This window comes from Rutidosis leptorrhynchoides, chromosome 2 (genome assembly GCF_046630445.1).
Source record: "Rutidosis leptorrhynchoides isolate AG116_Rl617_1_P2 chromosome 2, CSIRO_AGI_Rlap_v1, whole genome shotgun sequence".
Taxonomy (NCBI): domain Eukaryota; kingdom Viridiplantae; phylum Streptophyta; class Magnoliopsida; order Asterales; family Asteraceae; genus Rutidosis; species Rutidosis leptorrhynchoides.
In genome coordinates, this window is record NC_092334.1 from 368,447,393 (window position 1) to 368,465,574 (window position 18,182).

General features: G+C 34.6%; 2 protein-coding genes and 2 long non-coding RNA genes across 5 annotated transcripts; 3 read left to right on the forward strand and 1 right to left on the reverse strand.

Moving 5' to 3' along the window:
* The first annotated feature begins 808 nt into the window (after window positions 1-808).
* On the forward strand, window positions 809-3,560 carry LOC139892041 (uncharacterized). 2 transcript variants are annotated; one of them, XR_011773963.1, is made up of 4 exons: window positions 809-1,173; window positions 1,377-1,463; window positions 2,035-3,159; window positions 3,235-3,560. It is a non-coding gene; the product is annotated as an uncharacterized lncRNA (long non-coding RNA). The 2 variants fall into 2 exon arrangements; XR_011773962.1 differs by having other exon boundaries at window positions 1,377-3,159.
* Window positions 3,561-8,694: 5,134 nt separating this feature from the next.
* On the forward strand, window positions 8,695-9,414 carry LOC139888979 (secreted RxLR effector protein 161-like). Its single transcript, XM_071871956.1, has one exon. The coding sequence runs from the start codon at window positions 8,695-8,697 to the stop codon at window positions 9,412-9,414; it is 720 nt and encodes a 239-aa protein (XP_071728057.1).
* Window positions 9,415-10,486: 1,072 nt separating this feature from the next.
* On the forward strand, window positions 10,487-12,912 carry LOC139892043 (uncharacterized). The gene is made up of 3 exons (XR_011773964.1): window positions 10,487-10,797; window positions 11,516-11,840; window positions 11,928-12,912. It is a non-coding gene; the product is annotated as an uncharacterized lncRNA (long non-coding RNA).
* A 645-nt stretch (window positions 12,913-13,557) lies between these two features.
* On the reverse strand, window positions 13,558-16,141 carry LOC139892044 (uncharacterized). The gene is made up of 5 exons (XM_071875074.1): window positions 15,984-16,141; window positions 14,809-14,972; window positions 14,434-14,520; window positions 13,939-14,097; window positions 13,558-13,807 (listed from the first exon to the last, which is right to left on the reverse strand). The coding sequence occupies exons 1-5, from the start codon at window positions 16,099-16,101 to the stop codon at window positions 13,712-13,714; spliced, it is 624 nt and encodes a 207-aa protein (XP_071731175.1). The 5' UTR covers window positions 16,102-16,141; the 3' UTR covers window positions 13,558-13,711.
* Window positions 16,142-18,182: the final 2,041 nt, after the last annotated feature.

The window sequence follows — 18,182 nt, forward strand, 5'->3', positions numbered from 1 at the left end:
GCTCCCCATATTCCTTTGGCATGTGCATTTACAGTTGTCTTGTAAAGTGGCATCAAACCCCAACTCTTCCATATTCTTTTTGCATGCGCACTTACTTTTGTCTTGGAGAGGGGAAACATAGCCACCACACCTTGACTCTTCGTCTCTGATCGAATGATCCGTATTTTTCCGATTATGACTGTCGGAGTTATGCAAATCGGCGGACCTGGGAGATTCTGCATCATCGCTCTTATCTTGATTGTCAGCATCAAGATCTAGGTTAAATAAGTTCCCTTCATCATCTGAGACTTCGAACGTATCATCAACAAATTCATCATCATCGGTGTTTGAATCATTATCTTTTAGGATCTCTTCCGTAGCGTTATGTGGTATGACTTTTAGCTTGATATCAAGGTTCACGAGCTTATTAGGATCTTCTGTGATGCTTACGTAACATTCCCTATTTTCGTTACTAAGTTTAACCCAGCCTTCATACTTAACTGTATTACTACGAGCATGAAGTAGTACACTACCACAGCTAAGGTTCTGGTTATCATTCACTAGAGAGCAATTTTCTGTTTCTAGAATTTTACCCCACCATCCACTACAAAAAAATACTTGTTTTCTAACGCTTTTTTTTCCACGGTTGTATCAAATGTGGTAATATTTTGTAATTTCTGACATTTGTAGATGTAAAAAAATTATTCACGTGTACCAATTATATTGTTAACATTTATAGATGTCAAAAAGTGCTTAACACTTCAAAGCGTTGAAAAAAATTTAAATATCGACGCTTACATATGTTTAAGAAGCCAACGTTAGAGATGTGAAATTCCTTAACACGCAGAGAAGCGTTGAAAAGCCAAAAGAAAACATTGCAACACTCAAAAGCGTTAGAAATAAGAAAAACTCACCCCGGTTATTTTGGTAAATTTCCTTGGTTAAATTAAAACCAATTTTCCTTGCCCATATCCGTTCCTCACTTCAAAATGGCGAGTTTTTTTAGGTTTTTCTTGCACAATTTCATCGATCGATAAACTCCCAAATCCATCCCTCAGATTGCGTTGAAGATGGCGCTGATGTTTGAATAAATCCGTTCGTTTCACGCATAAATTGTTCGTGATTTCACTTATTCTACTAATACACGACTAGCTTGGCTTCTTCACCCGATTTCAACATTCATTTCATTCATAGGTGAGTTAGGGTTTCATGTTATCGATTAATTTATCAATTAGTTAGGGTTTCATTTCATTGATTTATCTATCAATTAGTTAGGGTTTCATTTCATCGATTTATCAATTAATTAGTTATGGTTCTTCAATTTATCTATCGATTTAGTAATCAGTATAATATGTACATATGTTATCTAATTAGTTAGGTTTTGTAACTTGTTGCAGATAAGAGGATGATAACAAAGGCGAATTCTGAAATTGTTAAGAGGATGATAACAAAGGCGAATTCTGAAATTGTTGAATGCCTGCAAAGTATAAGGCTATTTCTTCTTTTTCTTGTGCTTTTACATTAAGTAATAACTTATGTATAATTTGTGTTGCCTGCTTAATTTTCAGTCTGAATTCTGAAACATATTGTTATTCAGTATGCGTTTTTAATACGTTCTACACTTCAATTAACAGTCATCTGGTCCAATGGTTGCTGGTCCTGACATATTGTTTGATTAGTCCATGAATTAGTTATCATAGCACATGCTAGAAATGTTGAAACTATATGATTGATGGAATTGATTGGTTGTCTATTGAAGTGAGTAATATAGTAATTCATGTATCTATGCACATGTATATATTCATGTATCTATGCACATGTATATATTCATATATGCCTGCAAGGTATAGTACTATAGTCCTCTTGAAGTCTCAAGTTGTGACAGCATATATACGGTGAATAAAATAGTTGTACATAAAGATGGTAGGATGAAACACCTTAGCTCAACATTACATCTGATTTAGTGTGTTTCTATGCATAATGGCAAGAACTGGATTAATTATTTCCTTCATGTCAGAGAAAAAATGTTTTCCTAACGAATTTGGCTTAATGCAGGGGAGTAGATTCTGATTCATGTAAATAATGTTGATCAACCAATTAAATCTGTTGGAGGTCTGTGTACTAGGTTCATGACCCATCTTCCCCAACCACCTAACTTTACAGATTCTCAATGGAATTTGTATAAGCAACATCTCTAGTCAGCTGCTACAAAAAGGTATTTATTCAAGTTTAATGCACCTTTGATCGGTAGGTATAATATGTCATTAGCTTTAAAAACTTGGTGGCATGCTGTAAGTTGTATAACAATACCGGGTTTGACCCATTATATAAGTAAATGGGTGGAAATTGCCACCTCTAATTTTGGTAGCATAAGTCTCTTTTTTTAATAAGTATTGAATATGTATTTAAAAATGGTTAAAGATACCAACGAAGCATTGCTTCAATGGTACCGCGGTTACACTTGTGTACTCGCAGGGCTAGAGGTCTCGGGTTCGAGCCTCGTCACCCGCTCTAGGAATTGAAATATATTCCTTGAAGGTGGCCCAAAGGGAAGGTTTTACCGACCCGCTCCGGGACTAAGATCCGGCCCGCCTGCCCCTCGGGATGGTTAAAGGGTCGGATCCTCAGAGTGTGGTTCGGGTTTCCTGCCCGAAAGCGCGTGTGTGTGCAAATGATGACTAGGTTTTGGTCCGGACTGATGCAAGCTTGCCTTTCAAAAAAAAAAAAAAAATGGTTAAAGATGAACACACCAACACTTATTGACTGTACAAAACACTCAAGTGAAGAACTAGATTACATATTGAATAAAGTTTCAATCTTTTAATTGGACTCTGTTCAATATTGATTGACCTATATAGGCACAAGAAACTATTGTTAGTTGAGTTAAGAATGATTTCTTTGAAATGCTAAGTTTTGAATACATTTTATTAATTTTGTTGTTGTCGAGAAGCATATGGGAAAGCTAATATGTAGCAATTTAGGTGCATGAATGGGTTGTGAGTCCAAACGTTGTCAGGATTTTGGATAAATTGTTTTAATGAACTTATATATATCTTTATTAACATTATCAATAAAATACTAATTTTTGGACCTTTTGATTTGGAGAGATGTGTTGATGTGGTTAGATTGGGTGTAGAGATTCAGTAAGTGTCTACAATTTGTTCATCAATGCAAGCGAAGGTACATTCTGTTCTCATGACTTAAATAATATTCCATATGAGAAATTTATTCTGAATTTTCAAAACAAATTGACAGACATGGTGTACTCGTGCGGAGTGCTAGTGGTGATGGCGTTTTACGAGGGTGGATGGTTAGGCATGTGTCTTTTGATAGTTCCACGGGAGGTGAAAGTGTTGGAAGAGCCTTATGAAAAGACGAGTACAGTTATGTGCCTATATTGTTATCTGAAATTTGAATCACAAGCAAAAGGATGATAGATCAATTGTTTTTTAGATTGAACAGATGGCCAGATTCTACTTCTTTTTTTGTGTATTTATACAAGGTTTTTGTTGTAATTAGGTGTATATGGATATAAATTTCTTTGGTTAAATTGTTACAGGTACTATTTAAGAGTATGAACATTTGAATTGTAGTTGATCTTGAATCTTAATGAATAATCATAGATGCAACGATTTGTCGTAAACGTCATGCAGATCTTTGTATTATTTATATTTAAAATATATAATATGAATTTAATTACGTATCTTTTGTTTCACAAATACATCACATCCGAATTTCAATTTTTGAAGCCTTTAATATTTAGTTTTTTATAGCAATGTTAAGTATGAAGAAGTAATTTATTTTAACAATTATGAGTGTTAAAAAGTAGTTTTATATGTTTAACAATGATAAGCGTTAAAAAGTAGCTATCTTTTAACATTGATAAGTGTTAAAAAGTAATTATTTCTTAACACTTATAAGCGTCACAAAAAGAAGGTATTTCTTAACACTAGCAAACGTCATAAAATGAATGTATTTTTAACACTTGTAAGTGTTACAAAATAGTTGTATTTCTTAACGTTTACAAGTGTCAAAAATAATGTGTTTAATGACACAAACAAGCGTTAGAAAATGAAAAAGTTTTCTAACATCAATATTTTTGACACCAACATGAAGCGTCAGAAATTATAATTAATGTATTTTTAAGCGTGAGAAAATAATCTTAAAAGTGTTACAGATTATCAATTGTTTTGTAGTGATCCTGCTATCTTCATGAAGGTTTCTTCATACCAACATGTAATAGGAACCCCACGAATGTTGATCCAAACAAGTTTTCCAGGAGACCTAAATGAATTATCAAGGATCTTGACATGATCACACCATTTATGTATTGCATGATTTCCATTTTAAACAATGTTTTTTGCAATAGTTGGTGTTTTACATACAATTAGCATATCCAAGCCACCAAGATATTTAAGATGGAAGTTTTCCATCCCTTCTGCTATGCATAAATCCTCAAACTGGAAGCAAAGTTCCATGTTCTTGACTTCGCATACTATTGATTTGCCTATCAATTCGCAGTCGTTGTTAGTGACTTTAATTGTTCTTTTGTCGGCATACACTCCATTGTTTGTATGGCACCTCGAATCTCTGTCTTTCCTTTCTTTTAACCCGTTGATAGTACCTCTGAGATCTTCTTTTAACCCGTTGAGTGTGTCTCTAAGTGTTAGAGTACAGCAACAACAATAAGTCAAATTACCATATTTGGTAATTTGACTTTTGGGATCAGAAAGTTATCTCATCATTTCCCTTTTAAGAAGATCACAAGACAGCAAATGGATCCTGGTTTCAACGGATACAAACAGCCTTTTTCTTTTTAAAGAAAAGTGGTTCCAAAAGTAACAAAAAGCCTTACTTCTTTAGGAAATAACTGTTAGAGGTTTTATATATAAAACCACACTTTGCAAATGAAAAATATTTAATTTTCAACTTGTATCAATTCAAGCATATATTCAATAAACCGATCAATACAAAAACCCATTACAGCTTGGTAAATCTATTAAATAACATGGTATCAGAGCTAACGGTGTCGATCTAAGGATCAATACATCCGTTTCTTGCTTCAATCATTTACCAAGAATATTTTTCAAGTTGCCATGTCAATAATTGACGGTAACTCAAAAATACAGAAGCAGGAAGAAAGCTTCAGGAATATTGCTGCCATGTCAAGTGATGACGGTAGCAAAATTAAAACCATCATTGAAAATAGTGACCTGGATGTTCTCTGTCAACCATCAAAACAGAAACCATCAGCTCCCATCATCAAAATAGAACCCATCTTTGCAAACCACCATCAAGCACAAGAACAACCAAAGTGTGTAGACTGTGGTATGATCAATCATACTATAATTCAGTGTTTCAAGTTGATTGGCTATCCCGAAGGGTGGAGCAACAGGAAACATGGTAGAGCAGTGAACAAAAGAGCAACGATAGTAACGGCGACCGGCGGCAACCTTCCGGCTACCTGCAACGGCGCCGATAGAGGTAAACCTTTACCTTCCAATCTCTGTTCTTTGCAAAACTCGACCAAATGGGGGAAAAGGAAAATGAAAAATTCCTCAAACCCTAAATTGAAACAAACGATTGAAGTGAAAAGGGAAAACCCTAATCACCATCAATCGAAACAGGGAAAGAACCATAATCGATTCTGTTGCTTACAAACAATTGAAGAAGAGGGATTAAACCCTTATCTTCGATCAAAAGCACCTCAATCGACCGGATTAGAAAGGGATAAACCCAAATCAATCGAAAAAAACCATAATAGGTTTGACTGTCTTCATACGGTTGAAGAAGATGAAGGATTAGATATTGACCTTCAATCGAAATTACCAGGAATTGATAAACAGGAAATAAATATTTCAAACCCTAAATGGGTAACTGATAAGAAGGAGAAGAGTAGCTCGAACCCTAAATGGGTGAATAATACAGATGGGTATTTTACAGATAACAGTGGACTTAAGGGTGGGCTTAAGGGAAAAACTTTAGCCTAAAATATTAATAATAAGGAATTCTCTCATAAGTTAGCCCAAACCCATAATTATTTTATGAATAAAAACTTTAAACAGGCCCAACACTCTACTTTTTCGGAAAATAAACAGTTAAATAACGACCATATTATAGGAAAAGCTAATATTGTTTCAAATAATACAAAAAATAACGAATGGATTTTTGACTGTGGTGCTACTCACACCATGACCTTTGAAAAATCCGATTTTTATTCCAAATCAAAACCTCGGGTTAATAAAATTCAAACGGCCAATGGAGGGATTGTACAAGTTGAAGGGGGAGGAAAAATTGAAGTCACTCCGACTATGAAACTATCAAATTGTTTATATATTCCAACCCTATCTCATAAACTTCTATCCATTAGCCACGTTACAAAAGAACTGAACTGCTCTGTTTTACTACACCCTACCTTTTGTATCCTTCAAGATATCAGAACCGGGATAATTATTGGGCGGGGTACTGAGCGGGGTGGGTTATACTATGTAGACGAAGTAACCCAACAAGGTACCGTGATGCTTGCTCACGGAACACCTACGAGGGAAGCTTGGTTATGGCATAGGAGGTTGGGTCACCCATATGCCGGATACTTACATGCTTTATTTCCTAGTCTTTTTTCATCAAACGTTACTTTAAATTGTGAAACTTGTATTTTGGCTAAAAGCCACCGAAGTACTTTCAAACCTAGTAATACAAGAAAAGATGTTCCGTTTGCTTTAATCCATTCGGATGTTTGGGGTCCTGCACCGGTCACTGGAGGAAAAAACTTCCGATATTTTGTCCTATTTATTGATGATCATTCACGCATGACCTGGATTTATTTTTTAACTCACAAATCGGAAGTGTTTGAAAAGTTTTCTCACTTTTATAAAATGGTTCAAACCCAATTTAATAAAAACATACAAATGTTAAGATCCGATAATGGGGGTGAGTTTGTAAACTCATCAATGAAATCTTTTTGCGAAAATAATGGAATTATTCATCAAACCTCGTGTGCTCATACTCCTGAGCAAAATGGCGTAGCCGAACGAAAAAATCGGCTACTTTTAGAAATGACAAGAGCATTATGATTGAATCCAAAGTTCCGAAGAGTTTTTGGCCCGAAGCTGTTGCTTCCGCTACCTATCTTATTAACCGTTTACCTACTAAGGTTTTGGGCACAAAAACCCCTAAAGATACGCTTTCCCAATTCCATACCCTTTCGATTTCATTTAGCATTGAACCTCGAATATTTGAGTGCTCGGTCTTCGTCCATATTCCAAAACATGAGCGTACCAAACTAGATCCATGTGAGGAAAAATGTGTCATGGTTGGCTATGGAATAAACCAAAAAGGATATCGGTGTTACAGTCCCAAAAGACGACATTTTTTTACTACAATGAACTGCGATTTTGTTGAAACTGAATACTTTTACAAAAATACCCAACTCACGAGTGAGGGGGAGAATGAAAGTAATGACACTCTCAGTTGGATGACATGGGTTCCACATCAAATATCTCAAACACAAAACCCTGAACTACCTCAAACACGAGAGCCCGAGCCAACACAAAACCCCGAACCTATACAAACTCCAACACTAAATTCCGAGCCAACACAACCAACACAAGACCATGAACCCACAGAAACTATCCCACAAAACCATGAGACTAGTGAAACATCCTCGAACAATGAACATCAAACACAAGAGGAACAAAATGACACAAGTTCCGATGAAACCACCCAACGATATGTCCTACCTCAAAGAGTCAATAGAGGTGTCCCACTCAAACGATACTCACCTGAAAAAGAAGCACAAAGATTCAGATATCCTATGGCTAATATAGCACAGGGAAATCTGTCTAAAGAAGCTCACCAGTTTAATTCTGCAATTTACTCTGAAAATATTCCAACTTCCGTCGAACAAGCTCTAAAATCAAAAAACTGGAACAAAGCAATGGAAGTTGAAATGAAAGCCTCGAATGATAATGACACGTGGGAAAAATGTGTCTTGCCTCAAGAAAAAAACCAGTGGGATGTCGATGGGTATTTACAATAAAATATAAACCAGATGGAACTATTGAAAGATATAAAGCTCGACTAGTTGCGAAAGGGTACACTCAGACATATGGAATCGATTACTCCGAAACCTTCTCACCAGTTGCGAAAATTGATACCATTAGAGTTCTCTTTTCTATCGCTGCAAATGAAGATTGGCCACTTCACCAATTTGATGTGAAGAATGCTTTTCTACATGGCGAATTAAAGGAAGAAGTCTATATGGAAGCACCACCGGGATTCAGTAACAACTTCAAAAACAGGGAAGTTTGTCGACTTAAAAAGGCTTTATATGGGTTAAAACAATCCCCACGGGCTTGGTTTGGGAGATTTACTTTATTTATGAAAAAATACGATTTCAAACAAAGTAACTCGGATCATACTCTCTTCTTTAAACGAAAAGGAAATTTGATTACATGTTTAATCATTTATGTTGATGATATGATAATAACAGGAAATGATAAAGAGGAGATTTCTAACTTAAAGGTGAACTTATTTAAAGAATTTGAAATGAAAGACCTGGGAAGACTTAAATATTTTTTGGGGATTGAGGTATTACGATCCCAACAGGGAATATTTATCTGTCAAAAGAAGTATGTCCTTGATTTTCTTGCAGAAACAGGTATGATTGATAGCAAACCAGCTGATACTCCAATGATTCCAAACCAAAAGTTATATATGGAAGACGAAGCTGATCTTGCTGACAAAGGACAATACCAAAGGATGGTGGGAAAACTCATCTATCTTGCTCACACTCGGCCAGATATAGTACATGCAGTTGGAGTTGTGAGCCAGTTTATGCATCAACCACGGGTTCACCATATGGAGGCTGTAATGAGGATCATCAGATATTTGAAGAAAACAGCGGATCATGGAGTTGTGTTCAAAAGAAATGGGCATCTAAGAACTCAAATATATACAGATGCAAGTTGGGCTGGAGAAAAAGGAGATAGAAGATCTACATCCGGATTCTTTACAATAGTTGGAGGTAATTTGGTTGCATGGAAAAGCAAGAAACAAAAGGTTGTTTCTCTATCAAGTGCAGAATCAGAGTTTAGAGGGATAGCCAAAGGAGTTGTAGAAGCACTGTGGACCCGAAAACTACTAACAGAAATCGGATTTCCACCAGAAGATAGCATTCAGATATTATGCGATAACGAAGCAGCCATTGCCATATCAGAAAATCCAGTTCAACATGACCGAACTAAACATGTGGAAGTTGATCGACATTTTATTAGACAAAAATTAGATGATGAAATCATTTCCCTTCCATCAATCAGATCCGAAGATCAGCTAACTGACATCCTCACCAAATCAGTCAACGGAAGGCTCTTCAGCGAAGTTCTTAGCAAGTTGAATATTGGAAACCCCACTATTCAACTTGAGGGGGAGTGTTAGAGTACAGCAACAACAATAAGTCAAATTACCATATTTGGTAATTTGACTTTTGGGATCAGAAAGTTATCTCATCATTTCCCTTTTAAGAAGATCACAAGACAGCAAATGGATCCTGGTTTCAACGGATACAAACAGCCTTTTTCTTTTTAAAGAAAAGTGGTTCCAAAAGTAACAAAAAGGCTTACTTCTTTAGGAAATAGCTGTTAGAGATTTTATATATAAAACCACACTTTGCAAATGAAAAATATTTAATTTTCAACTTGTATCAATTCAAGCATATATTCAATAAACCGATCAATACAAAAACCCATTACAGCTTGGTAAATCTATTAAATAACACTAAGATCTTCTTTTTTCTGTTTGTGAATATCGTTCCTTGAGTCTACATGTTGATTCTTTGTAACCTCACAGAATCTGCGGTCATCCCTTAAGGAGTTTCCATATTGTTTCTTTGTAACATCACTGGGCTTTTGAACAGTGGGATGTTGGTAGTGTTTGTTGAAATTAAGATGATCACCTCTATTCCTGGCTTTGAATATTCTGATAGGTTGGTCATTGAATGAAATTCGTTCCAGACTCATTAACAGGCTGTTAGGATTCTGGACGTTACCAAACCTAACGAAAGCAAATCGGTCTCCATTCTTTAGTTTCCTTCCTGCCATATAGATATCTCTTAAATCACCGAACGTTTTGAACTTCTTCCATAGATCTTCAACATTCCAGCTTTTTGGAAAATTGAAAAACATGAAAGATGTCAGTTGAATTCCAAATAGTCTTGTTAATCTATCCTGTAGTCGATCGTTGTACCCAAATCGCTTCTTTTTTGCTCCACCGGAAAAGTTTCCCTCACACCTCTCAGTCTCTCTCCTCACTTTCTCTCTCACACACCCCATTTTTGCTCACTCTGCTTTATAAATTATCCTTGAATCTTTTTATTATCCTTTTTTAGGGTTTGTATTTGTGAAATTGAATTTTTAGCATTAAACTCTAATCGATCCTTTCGTCTGTAATTTCGTACCGAGGAATCCTTATAGCTTTGTTTTGTAATTGATCGCTTCATCTACAGGTAAATCAATCGGTCTGGACAATATCTCTATAATTCGAATTCACGATTTCAATTTGTTGATAAATCCACCACCACTACAACCGTGTTTATCAATCATATAGGTACCAATACATACATATACGGGTTATATTATTCGAGAATATATATTCGAGTGATGCGAGGCTTCACGTCGAGGTGGCAGTGTGTGGATTGATATTCATTGCGTCCAGTGAATCAAGAGCGAGGGGAGTTCCTCTCTGTTGCTGATAATGTTAATTGCAATTGCGATAATGACTTGGCTATAATTATTGAAAACGTAAAACTGGCTCGGCTCTCAAGTACGTACATATGCACTTGTATCTATATGTTCCTCAACTTTAACCTAAATTTTATATCTGGTCTATTTGATTTGGAATTGTAGTGTATACTTCTATTGTGTCATACCATCATCATTATTTCAAGTATTTGAATCATTATGTTCCTAATGTTTATGAATGTGATCTATTTTGAAATATTTGTTGATACCTTGGATTTTCCCAAATAAGAGTGTTATTAGTAATTTGTGAAGGTAATCAATCTCTCAAACACTTGTTGAGCATGAATTAATTTGTATAATTATACTTATTGCTATACGGTTTTAAGTAATTCTATTTCACAGCAGGAAACAAAAGAGTGATTGACCATGAGTCTCAGGGATAGAGTTTGTGATACCTGCTGCATTAGATTGCTATATACAATTTAGGTCAGAATTACTACAAGTAGCCTATTTAGTGTGTTGTTTTTATGTGGTGGTGGTGGTGGATCAAATGGATGATTGAGTTGGGTGGACATGCTGACTTTTGTGTTGGTTTTAAGTCTATTTTTAAGTTGGGTCAACTTTAAATCTTCAATGCTGAACAGTTGGTCAATGTTTAATCTTCATTGCTGAACTGTTGGTCAATGTTTAGTCTTCAGTGTTCCAACTGTTGGTCTCATGTGGTGGTTGTATTGTGTGATTGTATAACTAAAGGTTAGAGAGAACAACTGGTTGAATGATAAGTGATGCATATTTTGCAGGATATGATACTATATAGTGGCTCTGATTCAGCCATCATTTCTATAGATATTGGATAAGGTAGTGAAGCTATTATTGATCCTACTTCACGAATTATTACATTAAAATGATTACATAATTGCAGGACTTAAGTTTTGTTGCTTGTAATGTTCTTTCAGAGAAGATACTAGTGTTCTTCTTCTAATAAGAGTTAAAACATTCTAAAGTGTATTTGAATTCTACATATCATGTATCGTTTCACTATTATTGATATTTCTACTAAATAAAGATTGTGGCAGGAACTCTTCACTAGTGATGCATACCATATGACCGAGCCTCATCCTGATGGTATGTTCAAATTTTAAAGTTTACTAATCGGGGGTCTACTTTTACTTACCGGATGAAGATATCTTAACGAATTGTTGTCTGTTGTAGACTATTTTTGGGATTTCGCATGTAAATGCAACTGTGGTGAGAAAATGGTGGGGGAACTTTGAGTTAAACTGGATAAAGGAAAGGCAGTGCTTTCTTGAAGCATGGTTTGTTCTTCCAGACTATTCATTCATATGTAATTTTATATTTTTTTCTGTTAAGACATATGCTTAATGATATCTTTTAGTCATGACGATCGTTTATGTATAAGTTACTTTTTATATTGACAGCATAAGACTATTTTTCTCTTTTGTCACAGGTTGTTATGTTGACTAATTATTTTATTTGTTCTCATGAAGATTTTGATGTATAGCATAACCAAAAACAGAGATTTAGCGTTTGTTTCAATGGGTTCATATGAGGAAGCATTGGCAGCTTTCACACATCTGCAATCATATTTAAGTGTATGTTTGGCCATGAACTATTTCTTTGCTAAATTGAAACATTTTGAGTTTTATAGTTAAACTTGCTATTTGTGAAATTGAATTGGTACGAGTTATCTCTAAATGAGGCATAAGAAAATTAGAAAGTTAATATTTAAATATCTTTCTTTCGTATTGAAATCGTAACACGACCCTTTTTAGATAATCCTCTTAATAGGTTGTATGACTATAAACTTATTTCAGGATGACAAGGGTTGTTACTCCACATTTAAATCCTAACAAGCCATGCCTTAATTGAGTAATTATTTATTTCAGCCCTTCAAATACATCTCTTTTTTATTTTTTGCTCATAGGTTTGTAATTTTCATGCATCTATAGTGTTCCAAGACTGCTAGGGGCTAGCTATCTTCCAACTGCGCTATAGTTACAACCGGTGCAGTTAGTACATTATGAAGAAGGTGAATTGGTCGAACAAGATTTGATCAAGCACAAATTAAACTTGTTCTCAATGTTTGTGGTTGAAAATTATTTAGGATTTATTTTTAAGAGGTTATTAGCGTGTTCATTGTTGTAACAAGCATGGAAGATTATAAATTATCGTATTGTTCGTACATTTAAAATGATATGCTTTGTTTGGATATAAAAGTAGAGTGTTAATTGAATGCAAAAATATTTATAGCATAATTTGAAAATTCGTATCATATTATGTCACTATGAAGAATCAACAATTGTGACTATATTTTGGTCTCTAATAGAAAGAGACTGACCACTTTTTGGTCTCTAAAATGTGACCACATTATGGTCTCTAAAATGTGACTACATTTTGGTCATTAACAAGAGAAAAGTGACCATTCTTGGGTCACAAATGGAAATTGTGAGTGACCTTTTTTTTCTCGTCACTAATATAGTGAACATAATTAGTTGGTCACTATAGTGACCAATTTAGTATTTTGGTCTCTAATTAAAATTTGTGACGGACCTATAGTGACGAAGAGTGACTAACTTATTATGATCACTAATCTGACTTGGTGACCATTTTTGTATGGTTAGTGACCAAAAAGCTCTCGTCACTAAAGCTCTTTTTTCTTGTAGTGCGATCTCAATCTCAACAATGGAGTTAACCATGATGTTATATATCGTTCTTGTTTTGACCCAACTTCAGCCGCTTATAAAAAATACTCTATATGACACTTTTCTACCACATACATCTTCAGCAGTGGATCTACATTTGATGCATATTACATACAGAATTGTACACTGTACTATATAACATGTATATTAGATGATTGATGTTCAAAATTTAATGGTGGACATTATTCATCTTTACCCGTTTGGGTTGTCTAATTATCATTTACAAAAGCTATAGTAGTGTTTAATAATAGTATTTAAACACATACAGTTTAGCTAATCGGTACTACGACTGCTAGCCACACGTTTTTCTTCCTCAACTTGTTCAAGCAATGCTTCTAGTTCTGATTCACTTAGACCTTCCAACCATTTCTGCATATAAACATTATCATGATTTATTTTAATGGGTCAAACGGGTGTCAAATGGGCAAAAAAAACACATCTTTTTAAGAAAAATAGCAGATAATAATTAAAAAAAAAAAAAACATTAATAAAGAACTTACCTCCATAACTTTCATTTCGTAGTCACGTAATTGTTGGGCATACGTCATTTCCTTATTCGAGACACGAAAAAGGTACGTTGAAATCCATCCGACAGTAAGACCCAACACCAACACCAGCTGCACAACATTTCCAGCCTGTAAAGGATCAACTCCAAAGTACTGCAAACAAAGTCAACACAAATGCTAACAATTAAAACCAAAATAAAAATTAGTACACTATATATTAAGTGTTTGACAATCAGTAAAATGTTAATAATTGAACATTGGTTATTATTATGTTTTAACTGTAATGCCTCCTTGTCCTTTATAACCTTGGTTTTTTTATAAGACCTTTACAAGAGTAGTTGAATGCCAAGAAAATTATATATATTTTTGTCCAATAAAAAAAAAGCTGAATTGTTTGCAGTAGGTAGATAGTAGTTTTGATAGAACAATGACTACAATGATATTTAAGACATTGCGGATAATTAAATAAAGAAAGAAAGGTGAAGATACCTCTAATCCACTTTTTAGACAGATGCCGAAAAAAGTAACTCCAAGTCCAATAAATATAACATCTTTCCGACTATATCCAAATGGTACCTTCAAATGTTAAGCCATATATGAGACTACAAACTTCAATAAGCTTGAAGTTTAAAAGTAATTAATTTTTTTTTTTAAATATCTGCAATTTCTGATGTGTTACAGTGAGGTATATTTGGACTAGGTTAAAGAGCATCTCTAGTGTAGGATAGAAAGTCAGGTTTGAATCATCAGCACCGCAAAAGCTCGAGAAAGATAGAACAAAATTTATCTCCATTTTTGCATTATTTTTTCCATTTATTTATAACAAACACACTCGATCGTTTTAATACACTACTGAATATGCACCTTGCTTTTATTAGTTGACTCATCGGTGGTACCATCTGTGCCTGACGAATTACTGCATCTAGTGATATTTGATGCCGTTTTCGTTGATATCAAACCATGATGAAATTGTTTTGACGAATAAACAGGATCTTTGGTTGTTGAATACATATGAGAATGAACTATTTCTGAGAAAAAGGAGTGCAAAACGATTAGATGTCTAGGCCAAGTAAATAAGTCCTTTACATGAAATATCAGATCAAATTTTCAATAATATATTATCCATTCACTTTCAGTTACTAACAGTAACTACGCAGGATCAGAGATTGACGCAAGTGATTCTTAAAAGTAACACCTGAAAAAATTTTAATACATACAGGGGACCCACAACATGATACAACCATCATAACATTCTAACTGCACATCTTCTACAAATTACAATCCTAAAAATTCTATATAGGATGTAACCAAAAAAGGAATTGGTTCTGGATGTATACTTGATATTCTGAGGTTATCGAACCACGAACACCCTTTGCAACATAAGGACAGAGGTCATGGGTTCAATTTACAATCCCATTTCCCTTTTAACCACGGGTTACGCGAATTACCTATCTTTTATGTGGGTAGTGTGACAGGTCGGTGGGGACCACCAAAGGGTTGGTTACTAACCAACCTTGTGTGGGAAAAAAAAAATTTAACTTTTCTTCTTTCTTTATGGTAACATCTCATGAGATCGACATTTTTTTTTCGTAAGAGGATTACACAGCATGTATATTTTTTTAACAGCGGTTAGGGAATCACTGACGGGCCCACCAGAGCCACTCACCCTATCATATATGTGCCACGTGTTGGAGGAAACCACAAGACAGCACCCAGAAGGTAAACTACTATGATATACCATACTCCTTTCCTTAAAACCAATATTATGATTATGATTATACTCCTTTCCTTAACAACCATATTATTTATGATCATCATTAAAACTACTATGATGCCCAATTGTTAGCTCATTACCATCCGGGCACTATACATGGTGTCTAAAACTATATAATTTGGCACAAAATCAGACTTAACATATAACCACTAATTAAAAAAAAAGCTTCAACTTAATCGGTTCTTTAGTAAATAGGATCCACAATCATATCTAACCAAAGTCCTAAAAAGGATATAATTAATTATTTTCTTGAAATTGAAAAAACCTTTGAATGGAACTTGAATTGCGTTTAGCTTAGGCTGCAAGTGATGAAGAGCTGAAACGCCTGAAATTGAAGAAGCCGCCATAGCCACTGGCTTCATTCCGATTGCATAAGAAGTCATGACTAGTTTTTTGCTCCCGTAATCTTAATCCATATATTTTCTATCTATAGACCAAGGATAAACAAGGTGAATATTTCACCTTTAATCCATGAACTTGTACCTTTTTACATATTTTACCCACCAACTATTAAACGTTATCATTTTAGGGGTTAAAAGGTAACAGAGATAACTAAGAGTGTTCGTTCTTTTACAACAGTTTTGATGAATTAGTGAATTACAATTCGATTGACTCTAACATATGTTGCTCATAAAAATGGATTGAATAATATAAATATCCATTGAAAAAAAATATGATCTCTATAATACATATGAACTTTGAGAGGTATGAAATGTGACCAATCTAGGATAAATCGTAACGTAATCTTTATTTCTTCGAGGTGATATCAAACAATATAGAAATAACAAGTCGGATCCAGTTAAATATTATATATCATAAAAACAAGTAACTACTTATTAATTTAATGAATTATCTAGCTTATGTTCTCAAAGAGTAGAAGTTAATATAAAGAATAAAGTACTTTCTTATATTATGAGCATAAGATTTCGAAGTACGTGACCCGAGTTCGAATCTCATCATGGGTTTTCTGTTAGGGTAAATCACAAGCGTGTACCCAATGACACGAAAAAAAAGACAACACACTAGAACTTTTGGCACGATTTTCCTGGGTTTATATTACTTCAAAACAAACGTTACATTAAAGTAAACATTGAAATAAAATTGAACATGAATTATAAAGAATAAATACCTCAAAATAGTCGTAGAATAAACTTATTAAGATATTAGAATCCTTGAATGTAAAACCTTAAGTATTCTTGAGAGAAAACTATCTAATAATCGTAAATAACTTAATTGAAAAAGTATAGAACCTCTGGCCTAAACCCCTATTTATAGTGTAAAACCCCTAAAAGATTCAGATCAATTTGAGGCGACCGTTGTTTCAATAGCCGGCGGTTGTTTTGCAATTTAGCCAACGGTTTGTAGTGATAGCCGACATCCCTTCTGGTGTTTCTAGAATCTTCTCCAAATGCCGCCGGCTCTTTTCTTGGATGGCGGCTCGAATTATTTTCTTCAAACTTTTCGATCTTCATAAAAACATGATGATAGCCGTCAAGCCTTTTTTAGTCGGGGGCTCTTTTCACTTTAAGGTCGGCGGCTCTTTTTCAGCCGTCGGCTATTTTATTTATTTATGGAATTCGGTTATAATCTTCAATATGATAGCTCACAACTGTAGAACAGATTGGGGCTATTTTTACTTTTTTCAACTTAACTTCATTCTTCATCCATACTTTATCCAACTTTCTTTTTCCATCAATTTTAGCCTTTTTAACATCTTTTTCATCACTTTTTTCCTACAAAATTACTCAAATTATTTCAAACACATAAAACATCAATTTGTTCAAAGAATAGACACAATTTAGCTTAAAATAGAAATAATATCGCCTTAAATTGATATTTCAAACATGTATAATTTAGGCGATATCGGTTGTGTGTCTTATTGCAGACTTTTAGCTCATTTTACGTGAAATATTAAAGAATATATATTTAGAGCATTGTTCAAAGTTTGTTGCGGATTATTGATAATACTTGAGCTCAGAAGATGATTTGGATTGATGATTATTGGAGAGTAAGGATTCAGTTTTCATGGATTCATTTATGCTAAGTCAAAGTTTCGAGGTCATTATTTGCTTTGGTGATGATTAGTTGGGTTGTACTTCGTGGTTCAAGTATTTTAAGCTCGCTACTACTCATTTTAGCCAGACACAGTGCAAAAGTACAGTGGCACGGTGTGCCACTTCTTGGAACGTCGTGCCAGCCCGCCTCCATTTTTGGCAGTTTTTTGTATCACGGTGTGCCACAACTTAACACAGTGTGTGATATCGGCTAAAAAGTCACGTTTTCACCCCGGTATTAAGACCCAAAAAAAAGAAAGTGCCAAACTTTATCGGAAAATACCCGCTTCGTCGGTTAGAATTGAAGATCAAATGATTACGAAGACGGTGCAAAAAGAATCAAGAGAATCGGAGCTAAAACAAAAATTCTAGAGCAAAAACGGTGAAAGACAAGAAATCAAGTTACGATC